The 13,291-nt window shown below is 58.8% G+C and overlaps 2 protein-coding genes across 4 annotated transcripts in view; both read left to right on the forward strand.

Annotated features, from left to right (window-relative positions):
- KNDC1 (kinase non-catalytic C-lobe domain containing 1) overlaps positions 1-8,922 on the forward strand; it is a 34,265-nt gene extending 25,343 nt beyond the window's left edge. For 2 of the 3 annotated variants that reach the window (XM_049790633.1, XM_049790634.1), the window contains exon 19: positions 40-349. In XM_049790633.1, the coding sequence (XP_049646590.1) occupies positions 40-224 (185 nt within the window). In that variant the 3' untranslated portion in view covers positions 225-349. Of the gene's footprint in view, positions 1-39; positions 460-2,007; positions 2,122-2,205; positions 2,351-2,616; positions 2,797-3,414; positions 3,619-3,793; positions 3,877-3,960; positions 4,112-4,922; positions 5,046-5,129; positions 5,190-5,655; positions 5,814-8,611 lie in introns of those variants that run through there. The other variant, XM_049790635.1, reaches the window with a different exon arrangement.
- Positions 8,923-12,255: 3,333 nt separating this feature from the next.
- UTF1 (undifferentiated embryonic cell transcription factor 1) lies at positions 12,256-13,291 on the forward strand. The gene is made up of 2 exons (XM_049764588.1): positions 12,256-12,804; positions 12,836-13,291. Exons 1-2 carry the CDS (start codon positions 12,256-12,258, stop codon positions 13,289-13,291), a joined length of 1,005 nt encoding a protein of 334 aa, XP_049620545.1.

Here is a 13,291-nt window from a genome sequence, read left to right on the forward strand (position 1 = left end):
TGTGCATCCTCTCCAGCTCAGTGATCACCGTCCTCCCAGGCTCTGAGGTGAAGACCATAATCGCCAAGCTCAAGGGACAGCTGGAGGACATGCGGTCCCGGGTGCACTTCCTTGGACTGGTCCAGCGGTACCTGCAGGCAAGTGACTGGGGCTGCCTGCACCCCCAAGATCAGGCTTGGGCTGGGAGCCCCACACCCAAGCCAACCTGGGCTGGTCAGCCCTGACCCATTGTCCTCAGGTCACACATGCTGAGCGCTGGGGCCTGGAGCCTTCCTCACTCCCTGTGATCGTCAGCATTGCTGCAGCCCCCTGCAACTCGCTGGACTTCAGTCCCCTGGACGAGTCCTCATCCCTCATCTTCTACAACGTCACCAAGCACCCACGCAGTGGCCGGCCACGCAAGGCCCGCGCCCTTCAGGCAGGCACGCCGCTCGGCCTCATGGCCTTCCTCTACTCCAGGTGCCAGAGCTCAGAACCCCCAGGGAAGAAGGGCAGGGCGTCCCCTCCTGGCCTGCACTGCTATGAGGCCCACCCTGAACTTCAGCACCCCATTGGGGTGCTCCACTGAACTCTGGACCTCCAGGCCACACCTGGAAGCAGCAGCTGGGTGACTACCCCATTAAGAATGGGCTACATGCTCCCCGCACCAGGGAAAGCCACCACACACCGGAGTGCAGAGTCCCTGTATCCCGCCTTTCCCCACAGAACTCGGCCAACTCTGGGGGCTCAGGAAAAAGCACCCACACAGGCTCCCAGCATTGGGGCTGCCTCTCCTAACAGCAGAGCCCCCAGACCCAGTTGCCTCCTTTTCTGCAAGACTCACTCCCCCTAGGAACTCCTAGCCACCAGAATGTGTGTGCGTGTGTGATGGGAGTGTTCTGTGTGTATATCTGTCCAGGTACAGGTGTGTGGCCTGTGCTGTGAGACACACCATGTTCAGTGTGTGATGTGATGTATGTGGCATGGCTTGTATTATGTGTATCGCAGCATGTAGCATGTGGTGTGTCTAATGTGGAATATTTGCATTGTCTACATTGTGTAGTATCTAAGTCATGTGTGGTTTCAGGATGTGGAACATGCATGTAGTGTGTCTTACATGGTATCATGTGTCCTTGTGGGTATTATTATGACATATGGTATTATTGTGGTGTGACATGTGTGATGTATAGTGTATGGCATGTAGTATGGTGTATAAGTAGCTTGTGGTGCTGTGCTGTGCATAATGTGTGGCACTAATGTGTCGAGTGTGTGATGTGCAGGATGTTATGTGGCATACGCTATGTATGGTATGTCATAGGGCATGTGTGTGTGTGGTGTATAATGTTTGTGGTATGTATGGCTCTAGGATGTATGTGTGGCAGTGTGGTGCATGCGACATGGAACGTGCATAGTCAGGTACAGCCTGTTGTATGTGTGGTATGTGTAATGTGTGTGGTGAGTGATATGTATATGAGGCACGTGGCTGCACTGCAGTGTGTGGCACATATGTGTTGTGTTGAGATGTGTATGTTGCATTGTGAGGCATGTGTGTGCATGCCATGCCTGCGTGTGTGTGTGTGTGTGTATGCATGTCTGTGCAAATGCAGCAGAGTTGGGCTGACCATTATTCCTCATCACAATGTCTCTGCCCATAGCTTCAAGGACAGCCTAACCTCAGGACAGAGGGCCAACCCGTAGGCCTTACCCCCTTCTCCAAATATCTGCACAGTGTTCTCCAACTTGGGGCCATCTGAGGAGTCCTGGTGGGACTGAAATAATCTGGGGCACAAAGGGCTTTTCTACCCTGGGTGGGGTCAAACTGGGTGTGGAAGTTTCCACAGTGCACAGTAGTCCACGCTTTGCCCCAAGCCAGCCCCTCACAGGTAGGGGTGTGTGGAGCGGCCCTCACCCCTAGCCCCTGCCCCTCACCTCTCATCCCTCCCCCTTGTCTCTGCCCCTGGCTCCTCATCCCTGACCCTCTCCCCTCACTCCTGCCCTTCGCCCCTCACCCCACCTCCCCTTGTATAGTGGCGCCTTTCAGGAGGGCTACGTACAGCAGTTCCTCTACACCTTCCGATACTTCTGCTCACCCCATGACTTTCTGCACTTCCTCCTGGAGCGCATCAGCAGCACCCTAGCGGGGTAGGCCTGGGACTCCCACCCGTGGGGCAGGACCAGTGCTACAGAGACAGGGTCAGCCTGGCTGAGTCCCCCCATTGCCCACAGGACCCTCCAGGATTCCACGTCCACCTTCACCAAGATCTACAGGCGGAGCATTTGCCTCCTGCAGGCCTGGGTAGAGGACTGCTTCTCTGTGGATTTTGCACAGGATGCAACTCTGCGGGCACGACTGCAGGACTATGTCTCCAAGGTGGCCACAGCCTGGGGAGGGACTGGGCACAGGAGGGGGGAACCAGGGCAGGGGTCAGGCCAGGCAGGGTCATGGGGAGGAGAGGGATCAGGTCAGAGACAAGACCATGGGAGAGGAAGGGACCATGGGACTGACCACTGGATGGGAGGCCCACGGGGAGAGGTGGAGCTCCAGCCTGTGGGGCGGGTGGGGGCAAGAATCCCCAGAAGCAGTACCAGGCCATCTGGACGGAAGTTCCTACCCACTGTCCTCTGTCCACTGTCCAGATTCTGCCCCGAGATGGCTCTGTGGAGCACCTGCTGGACCTCTTGGAAGGGGGTGCAGACTTGTGGGCCGAAGGGCCCCCACACAGCACAGATTTGGAGGACCCCAAGGAGGCTGAGGAGGGCACCAAGTCCCTCAACACCCTCTGTAAGAAGCTCTCCGAAGATGGCACTTCCCGGAAGGTGGGGACACCCCCAAACAGGCATAACAGCTCCCTGAACCCAGCCTGGGGTTCCAGCATGTGGGGGACACATGGAAGCAGACATACAGGCTCACAGATGGGCACACAAATGAACATACATGTGTGCGTACATATATGTATATGCATGGCATGTAGACTCACGTGGGAACACAGATGGGCATGTGCATGCATGGTACACAGGCTCGTGTCACACTGGTGGGATGTACATGCATATACATGCATGGTACTTAGGCTCACTTGTGCATATGGGCATGTACATGCATGATATGCACAGGCTCATACAAGCAGGCATGTACAGCACACACATTCCCACGGGCACGTGCACATTACACACCTGCATGCCTGTGAGTGAGCAGACACCAGTGTGGACACATGCACACTCCCTGCCCACCCAGGCCCTCAGCTATGTCCCACTGGGTTGGGAGGGGCTGAGGCCTATCCACAGTATATCTCAGAGCTGAGCTGCCCTGAGGATCTGGACATGACCTAGTGCTCTGGAGTCCAAGTGGGATGAAGTTTCTGCAAGAGCCCAGCCCACCCAGCGGGCTATGGGGGCTGGGCTGGGCCCTCAGTGGGACCTGCCCTGCCCTGCCCGCAGAGCTTCCCTTGGCGGCTGCCCAGAGGCAATGGCCTGCTGATGGCCTCCAGAGAGCGGCAGTACAGCATCGCTGCCGCCCTACCCAAGCCCTGCGGTTTTGAGGGTCTCTACGGGGTCTGTGCCGGGGCCGGTGAGAAGGGGCCCTTCCTCCTGACCGAATACAGCACCACCCAGCTTTCCAGCCAGCTGACTCTGCTACAGGAGGTGGGCAGGGCCCTGTGGAGGGGGGAGGGCACCCAGGATGGGGACCCGACCCAGCCCCCTACCCCTGCAAGTGGTAAGGCTGCAGGTGTGGGAGCCTGGCCAGCCCATGCAGGGGACAAGGCCCAGGTGGTCCTGTCATAAGCCTTGGAAGCTCAGCCATGCTTTTTGCCGGCAGGAGCTCTTCCAGAGATGCCACCCTGTCCACTTCCTCAACTCCCGGGCCTTGGGTGTCACAGACACCAGCACGGCTCTGCCCAGGTGAGTTTGGGACCTGGGCATCCTCCAAGGGGTAGTCAAAGGGCAGCTGCCAGTACCTCCTGGGCTGACCCAAGTCCATTCTAGGACCAGCAGCTCTGACAGTGTGTCGGCCAAGGCCGGTAGCCTGTTCCTGCCTGACTGTGTGCAGGACCCATACCTGCTGCAGCTGCTCAGAAGAGGGGATGACATCAGCACCTGGGTGGCTGCTGAGATCGTCACCTGCCACAGCTCCAAGGTGGGCACCTCCACTGGGCAGGTGGAGGCACCTGGGAAGTGAGTAACCGTGCTCATCAGCCCTGGGCCCCCACCAGAGGCCAAGGATCCAGGACACCCAGCAGTGACATCAGACACACACACTTCAGCTCGTGAAAGGCCCAACCCACATGCCTTCACTCTCTGGGACACATGCACTGGACAGCCATGAGCATGTGTGAGCACAGAGCCTTCACATGTCCAGATCATGTGTGTGCACTGCACGGATTGGGGGCTGAGGGCACTACCTCAGACCCCCTCGGATCCTCACCATGGTTCAGGGGCCTGGACTCACTCCACTCAAACCTTCACCATGCTTCAGGAGCCTGGGCTCACTCTTTGTAGCCTCCCAGGCTCCTGCCAGTAGCTTTTCTGCTAGACAGACCCATGTTGAGTCCTCCAGGCCTGTGATCCCCACGGGATAGGCATATCCAAGGGCAACAACCCTCAGAGTCCTAAGCCCTGGGTCTAGCCAGCCCATGGCACTTCAGTCTGAATGACCACTGCTGGCTCGCAGGATGTGTCCCTGCCCCCATGGCAGTGCTCCTGCCCATGGCAGCCAATGGGGACATGGTCTCCATGACCCCCAAGTCCCGGCTCTGCACGTCACCTATGCGTTCCCTATTGGCCCAGGAGGCTGCAGGGGGGAAGGGAAATGTGGGCTCCTCAGGGCCTATGCATGGATATCCAGTGTGCATGAATGCCCCGCTGCTGACCCTGTCACTAGCAGCCAGCCATCATCACAGCTCTGCCCTCTGTCTGGCATACAAACCCTGACATCAGCCCTGGTTTAGTTGCAGGTGAATCTGCTCTCCAAGTTCCTGCTGATCGCCAAGTCCTGTTATGAGCAGAGGAACTTTGCCACGGCCATGCAGATCCTGGGGGGCCTGGAGCATGTGGCTGTGAGGCAGTCCCCTGTGCGTCCCGCATGTGTCCCTTCAGGAGGCTGTGGGGTGGTGCTGAGCCGTGGCATCTCACATGGAGTCTCACTTTTGTTCCAGGCCTGGCGAGTTCTGCCTGCCAAGGTGGCCGAGGTGCTGGAGGAGCTGAAGGCAGTGGAGGTGACATCCGCGGGCACAGCTGCCCTCCCACCCCGCTGCTTCCTGCATGCCAGCTCCACTTACACGCGCAGTACCTCAGCCGCCCGCACCCAAGTGGCCAGCCACAGATGGGGGTCCACCCTCGCACAAGCTGGGTGCCCAGGAGCACATTTGCTGCCAGACAGCAGGTCACCGAAGGGAACAGTCTAGAGTGGTCAGCCTGGGGACCCCTCAGCTGTGCATCCACTCCAGACACTGGTCATCGGGTCAGCCAGCAGGACCCAACACCACACAGGCAGGACACATGCCTGAGGGCATCAAGGCTGCCTAATGTCAGGGCCACAGGTGGAGGGACTGTCCTCCCCAGCTAAGCCCAACTGCTTCTGCTACTGCCTATGGCCCACGGCCAGGGACCCTGCAGAAGGAGCACAGGGTCCCTGGGCCTGGTCCAGTCTGACCCATCCCGCCCCGTCCTCCGCACTGCCAGGTCTTCCTGAAGAGCGACAGCCTGTGTCTGATGGAGGGACGACGCTTCCGGGCACAGCCCACCCTGCCCTCTGCCCGCCTCCTGGCCATGCACGTCCAGCAGCTAGAGACTGGGGGCTTTACCATGACCAATGGGGCTCACAGGTGGAGCAAGCTCAGGTGAGGGAAGCTGGAGGTCAGGAACGGAGTGGGTGGGGCCAGAGCGATGGCACAGTGGGGAGGGATGCACACACCTTGCATGTGGCCAACCCAGGCTTGATCTCTGACACTCCACATAGGTCATGTAGAGTGATCCCTGAGTTCAGAAGCAGGAGCACTGCCAGGTGTGGCCCCAAAACAAATAACCAAAATTAAAATGGCAGGTGAAAATCACGGGTACAACAGAACAGGTCACAGGTAGAGCAAGACAAATAAGGGGTTGGGGTGAGGGGTCAAGGGTAGTGAGGACAGGTGAGAAGTAGAACAGGACAAATGAGGGGTCATGGGTAGAACAAGACAGGTAAGGGGTCAGGGGGACAATTGCACGGAGCTCTCCAGTACTCCCTCACCCCAGCAGAGGCCCTGCCTGTTCCAAATCCTGGGGACATTCAGCCCTTCCATGAACACTTCTGGGCTCCAGAGTTCCAAACTATGGCTCTAGTTCCTAGGGACCTTCATGATGTAAGATACAGGCCTCAGCCTCCACTCAGGCAACAACCTGCACCCCAGTACCACCCCATCACTCCATTTCCCTGGTCCCTCCTCAGGGCTGTCTATGACTGAGACCAGCACAGCAGCCCTGGGGACACAGCACCCTGTGGCCCCTAGAAAAGAGACACAAGTCTGTCTGTGGAAGCGCATGTGACCCAGCAAGAAACACATCCTGGGGTGGGATAATGTGGGTGGGAGATGGTTTACAATGGAGCACACTCCTGGCAGGAGGGGCCCGAGTTGCATTCCCAGCACCTCATGACCCCCTGTACACCGCGAGGGCATTCTAGTAGCCCCCGGTGCTGCTCAGCTAAGCTCTGCTGAGGCCTCAGGGCCCCAATCACCATTGGTGTAACAATTATAAGCACAGTATATATAGATATAGTTATATTTGGTTTTTTGGCCACACCCGGTGATGCTCAGGTGTTACTCCTTGTTATGTGCTCAGAAATCACTCCTGGCTTGGGGAACCATATGGCACACCAGGAGATCGAACCACAGTCTGTCCTAGGCTAATGCGTGCAAGGCAGATGCCTTACCACTTGCGCCACAGCTCTGGCTCCTAAACACAGTATATTTTAAAATGGCCTTTCAGGAACCAGGGAGATAGCACATGAGTCAAGAGTACATGCTTGACAAAAAAAAAAAAAAAGAGTACATGCTTGGCTGAAGGAATATGGGTATGATCCCCAACACTGCCATCCTAAAAATATATATATATATATATATATATATCTTGGGGTGTGGCCCCCGAACAAATAAGACAGGGCCAAAGATATGGAAAAGCACATGACTTGCACATGCATGACCTGGGTTTGATCCCCAGAATCCTAGAAGGTCCCTCAAGATTTCAATGAAGGATCCCTGCACACAGAGCCAAGAGTAATGCCTGAAAAATGATGGGTGTACCCCCCTCCCAAATAGTCTTCCAGAGAAGCTATTCCCAAGACAAGATGTAGCAAGTCTGAAGAGACCAGAAAATTCCTAACCAAAGCTGAAAGCATTTGCCTTCCCTTCCCATGGGAATCCCTGGACTCAAATCCACATGCACATAGACACACGTGCATGGTACTCATGCACGGAGAGAGAAACATGCATGTGCTTGCATGCACAGTCTCTTGGCTTGTCAGGGCAAGAACCACTGCAAGCATCATGCTGCCACAGTCAGGCCAGATAGCAGACAGCCCTATTCACACTGTACCTGACCCCAAAACACCTACACTTACTCTTTTTTTTTTTTTTGTTTTTTGGGTCACACCCGGCGGTGCTCAGGGGTTACTCCTGGCTATCTGCTCAGAAATGGCTCCTGGCAGGCACGGGGGACCATATGGGACACCGGGATTCAAACCAACCACCTTTGGTCCTGGATCGGCTGCTTGCAAGGCAAACGCCGCTGTGCTATCTCTCCGGGCCCCTACACTTACTCTTTACACATCCTGGTGGCTGACACTGGGTTGGGTTTCATTCCCCAGAGGACGCTCAGCTCCTGAGCACCAGGATCTCACACTGCCCTTCAGTGAATTTTTATGGAATTAAAAGTGAATGAATGGACATAGATTAATGGATAGACAGATGGGTAAATAAATGGTGGCTTGATGAGTAAAGTGATAGAAAAATGCATGGATGGGTGGGTGGGTGAATGGATGATGGAGTCAGAAAACACGTCTGAGTAATGAAGTAGATTTGGCCTCAAGAATCAGTATGGGGGGCCGGAGAGATAGCATGGAGGTAGGGCGTTTGCCTTGCATGCAGAAGGACATGTGGTTCAAATCCCAGCATCCCATATGGTCCCCCGAGCCTGCCAGAAGCAATTTCTGAGCATAGAGCCAGGAGTAACCTCTGAGTGCTGCCGGATGTGACCCAAAAAACAAAACAGAACAAAAAAAAAAAAAAAAAGAATTGGAGGGAGGCAGAGTGGTAGGGCATTTGCCTTGCATGCAGACGTCCCGGGAAGAACCCGGATTCAATTCCCAGCATCTCATATGGTCCCCCAAGCCAGCCAGGAGCAATTTCTGAGCACAGAGACAGGAGTAACACCGCCAGGTGTGGCCCCAGAACAACAACAAAAAAATCAAAACAGGGCTGAAGAAATAGAACAGATGGCCAACTCAGCAACCTCAAAGTACCACCAGAAATAATTCCTGCATATTAATTGTTGGGTGTGACTCAAAAACAAACAAAATAAGAATATGCACAAACCCCACCACCTGAGATGGACCTGGGGCATCTTCTGCGATCATGCAGGCTGATGCCATTTCCCTCCACAGAAACATCGCCAGGGTGGTGAGCCAGGTCCGCGCCTTCCAGGAGAATCCCTACACCTTCGCCCCTGACGCCAAGCTGCAAAGCCACTTGCGGCAGCGGCTCGCACACTTCAGCGGGGTCGACATCTCCCTCCTGGCATCCGACAGCAGGGCTGACCCTCGCCAGCTGGCCAGCGAGAAGCATTCGAGGAGGATCCAGGACAAACTGCGGAGGATGAGGGCCACATTCCAGTAATGGGCACAGGGCAGCGGCCACAACAGGGCAGACCAGGGGCAAGGACCTGCTCCAGACAAAGGGCACCCCCGGTGAGGAAAGAATCGGGCACCAGAGGAGGACAGCACAACTCTGGGCTCCCCAAAGAGGAGGAGCCGGCTGACCTGGAACAGGTAGTGCGAGTGGAGGTCGGGGTGTTTCTGCTAGAATTTAACCAATTCAAACATCAAATATTCAAAAGATAGTTCCAGCTTATGCACAGACACTTGTGGCTCAATGCTCCAGCTCTTCAGAGCCCAGCCCATCGCCTCGTGTTAACCACGGCTTGTGAGGCTACAGCAAAGGGCCCCCAAGGGACCCCACACCAGCCTCAGGCTCCAGAACCTTCCAGGGACCCCACTTGGCTACACACCCTAACTCCTCCATCGCCCAGCTAGGCCCCCACATCCCATCCCTTCACTAGCCCAGAGGCCCGAACTTGATAGGGCCACTGATGGCCAAGGTGGGGCCAAGCAAAGGACTGGGACCAGGGCTTCAGCAAGCCTTGGGCCATACACCCTCCACACACACAGGTACCCTAACTATGCCCGCGTCATGCCCATGCAGCTCCGACACCATGCCCACAAAACATCCACACTACCCAGCATGGTGCCCATACCACTTTCACACTGCACCGGGCTCTTTATTGACCTGTGGGGTCCACGGCTTCCTAGCATGGGCACCAAACACTGCGCCCACAAACTGGACGGCTTTGCTCAGGGGCACACCTGGATGGTCACAGCCCCCTACCTGCAGCCCAGCTCAACTTTCTCAGTTGAAGGCCCCTGGTAGTTTGTGATTCCGCTATCAGGGCATCTGTGATGCAGCTTGGGCCGCTGCTCTCAGCTCAGGGGGCTGCAGGCTGCCCACAAGGGGCCCTCAGACTGCTACGGAGGGGTCTGCCTACACCTGCTATTCATTCCTGAGTGTGACGAGGACAGGGGACAGCGTCCAGCACAGAGCAATTTGGAGGGGACCCCCATGCCATCCCTCACAGAACCAGCCTCCAGTCGCTGCCCAAATCTGTCCCCATAGTACGTGCCCTGCACAAGATGCCAGGTCACCATGGCATGTGTGGCATCAAGTGGGCTGAACAGTGCTCCAGGAACTGGGTCCTCTATGCAAAATACTCCTGAGCCACTGCCAGCAGAGATTGCTGACACCTGAACCTCCAAGGCGTGGTGCAGGACCAGCTACGCACGTCTTCTAGAGCTGGGCCCCAAACTAGGGACCTGCAGGATCAGTGAGCACCACGCAGAGGGGGGCGGGAAGAGACTAGTATCTGGAGGCTTCGTGGGGAGACCCACATACATGGTGAATCCATGAGTGATGATGACTCTGGAGCATCTCCAGGGACTCCCATAGGGAAGGAAGAGGCCACAGGGACAAGAGGGAGAGCTTGTGGGTCAGATGCAAGCCCTGGTGCAGCCCGACTCCCCAAGCCACTAGTAGCAACCCTGGCACTTCTAATGTGGCCGGAAAATATTTCTGAAAGCAGTAGCTATAGAAGGATTTGGATAGTCGGATGGACGACAGCAGAGAAGGCCCCTTCCTTGCATGTGGCCAACTTGGGTTCCATTCCTGGCACCACATAGAGGCCCCTGAGCACCACCTGTACTGATCCCTGAGCTCAGAGTCAGCAGTAAGCCCTGAGCACTGCAGCTATGGCCTGAAAACAATGCTGAGGACTGGGGGCCACAGGAGGTCAGGTTCTGGGCACTGGTCACACCATAAAACTACAATGTGGGCAGAGATGGGGGGGGGGATGCTGTATGTCTCTGATTTCACCCATGAGAAGAGGTTGCGCACCAGCAGCCCCTCAGATACTGTTGACTAGAATTGTGGTGCCCCTGCCCACATTAAGTCCAGCTGTGCCCAGACACTCTGCACAGAACCAGTAACTGAACAGAGGTTGATTGGAGGCAACAGCAGTGAGAGGTGTAGGGTGAGGCCAGAGAATGGGAGCCAGGAGAAAGGTAAAGAATGGAGATGCTTCACAGAGGATGTGGGCAGGAGGAGGGAAGGGAAGAGCTGGGAAGGACCAGGGCGCCTGAGCAGAAACTATCCCAGGGCTGCATGAAAGTTAGGTCCACGCTGCCACACACTGGTCAGGCTGAGAGACCAGGCCAGGCAGGAACCAGCTGGGCCAACAATAAGGACGCCACATGAGGCCAGGGTGGACGGTGATAAGACAACAGAGCCACTGAACCCTTCTACCCAGTCCAGAACCCCAGGGAACAGGAGGAACATGAGGCCCCAACAGAGGGCCCCACTCATGCCAGGCCATGCTCTTCAAAAGGGCCCAACCAGGAGAGAGATGGATTATGTGAGCCAGGACAGGAGAAGCAGGGTGAGGGCACCAGAGTGGCATTCCAAGGGTCACAGGAGAACTGCACTGTGGGACCTGGGGCCAGTTCTACTACTAAACAGGTAGAAAAGAAGGGTGCTGAGGACGGTAGTCAAGGAACTTGGTGGTGGTGCCAGTCCTTAGCTTTGCTCCTTCCTGGCCTGACTTAAACACACCGCCAATCGCACAGCAGAAATAAATAAATCCATCTTGTCCGTGTCTGTTCCTGTGTCCGTGGCTTTTAGGCGGGCGATCCGTGCTAAACTCCTGCAGTGCCTGTATGAGATTTCTGTCGCTTCCTATGATTCTCCCGGATTATTTATGCCATTACTGTTATATTGCTCTAGCTAGGACTTCTGGAATTAAGGGTGGCTGGAAGCAACGATGCTGGGCAGCTTTGTCTCATTTAGCCTGGGACGACACTACACGGTGCCATCACCTTTCAGTTGGCTTTGGGGGCCTCTTCGGTAAAGACTGAGTCAGGACGGCTTCCAGGGGGGCAACATGAGGGGTCTGGCGCAGCAAGGGCGCACTGGGGGGGTAGGAAGGTCCTGCAGACGGTGCAAGCCGCGGAGGCATACAAGGGGTTCGCCCCAAGAAACAAGCCCGGGGGTGGGGTTGCAGCGGCCCGCCGGCCAGGCCAGGCCAGGGCAAGCCATTGCGCACGCGCAAGAGCGCCACTTTCCGGGCTCGCGAAGTCCCCACCCCCACCCGACGGGGCCGGCCAGGCCGTCGCGCATGCGCAAGAGCGCCACTTTCCGGGCTCGCGAAGAGTCCTCACCCCCACCCGACGGGGCGGGGAAGCGACCGCGCAGGCGTCGGCCCGGGAGGCCAAGTTCGGGGGCGGGGCGACGCGGAGACCCGGATGTTCCCCGGCCGAAAGGGCGCGCCGCCGGCGTGGAACTAGAGGCTCGCGCGCCTCGGACGCACACGCACTCGCCGGCCCGAACTCGGAGGCGGCGGAGCGGAGCGGGGCGGGGCGGAGCCGGCTCGACGGCGGAGGACTCGCGCGCGGCTCGGAAGCCAGCGCCTCCGCCCGGCCCCGGCATGCTGCTCCGGCCCCGACGGCCGCCTCCGCCCGCGCCGCCGCCGTTCCCCGCCAGCCCCGACCCGGACCCCGATCGCGAGCTCGACGGGGCGGCGCGGGAGGCCTCGGCCTCGCCCGCACGGCCGGCCTCGCCCGCGCCCGCGCCCTCGCCGTCGGCGCCCGCGTCCCCCGGGGTGCCGCCCGTGTCGCCCGGCTCGGCGCAGCGCACGCCCTGGAGCGCGCGGGAGACGGAGCTGCTGCTGGGCGAGCTGCTGCAGCCGGCCGTGTGGCGCGCGCTGCTGCTGGACCGGCGCCGCGCGCTGCCCACCTACCGCCGCGTGTCGGCCGCGCTGGCCCGCCAGCAGGTGCGCCGCACGCCCGCGCAGTGCCGCCGCCGCTACAAGTTCCTGCGCGACAAGCTGCGCGACGCCCGCGGCCAGCCGCCCGGGCCCTTCGACCGCCAGGTGCACGAGCTCATGGCGCTGCTGGGCGACGGCGGCCACCCCCGCGGCCGCCGCCGCTCCCGCGGGCGCCGCGCGTCCAGCGGCGCGCCGCCCGAGCCAGGTAGGGCGCGGGACGCAGGCGGACGGGGACCCGGAGCCCGCCGCCCCGACCCGCGCCGACCCATCCGCTCTCCGCCTCTCCTCCCCAGGCGCCGCCGACTCCGACCCGTCCCGGACCCTCAGCGTGCCCTCGTCCCCGCTCAAGGCCGCCGCCGACGCCCCCGAGCCCCCCGGCACCCCTCCGGCGCTCCCCGGCCTCGACGATCACGCGCCCTGCCGCGGCCCCGACGGCTCCCCGCCGCCGCCCCGCGAAGACCCCGGCGACGCCGAGCACCACGCGCCCCTGACGCTCAACGCCGCCCTGCTGCAGACCCTCGGCCACCTGGGCGACATCGTGACTATCCTCGGCCCGCTGCGCGACCAGCTGCTCACGCTCAACCAGCACGTCGAGCAGCTGCGCGGCTCCTTCGACCAGACCGTGTCCCTGGCCGTCGGCTTCATCCTGGGCAGCGCCGCGGCCGAGAGAGGCGTCCTGGCCGAGCCGCGCCAGTGA

Source organism: Suncus etruscus, chromosome 17 (genome assembly GCF_024139225.1).
Source record: "Suncus etruscus isolate mSunEtr1 chromosome 17, mSunEtr1.pri.cur, whole genome shotgun sequence".
Taxonomy (NCBI): Eukaryota; Metazoa; Chordata; class Mammalia; order Eulipotyphla; family Soricidae; genus Suncus; species Suncus etruscus.

Coding starts and splice junctions, on each gene's coding strand:
- UTF1 (XM_049764588.1), top strand. CDS start 12,256: ATGCTGCTCCGGCCCCGACGGCCGCCTCCGCCCGCGCCGCCGCCGTTC. Junction 12,805..12,835: donor CGCCGCCCGAGCCAGGTAGG/GCGCGGGACGCA, acceptor GGGGACCCGGAG/CCCGCCGCCCCGACCCGCGC.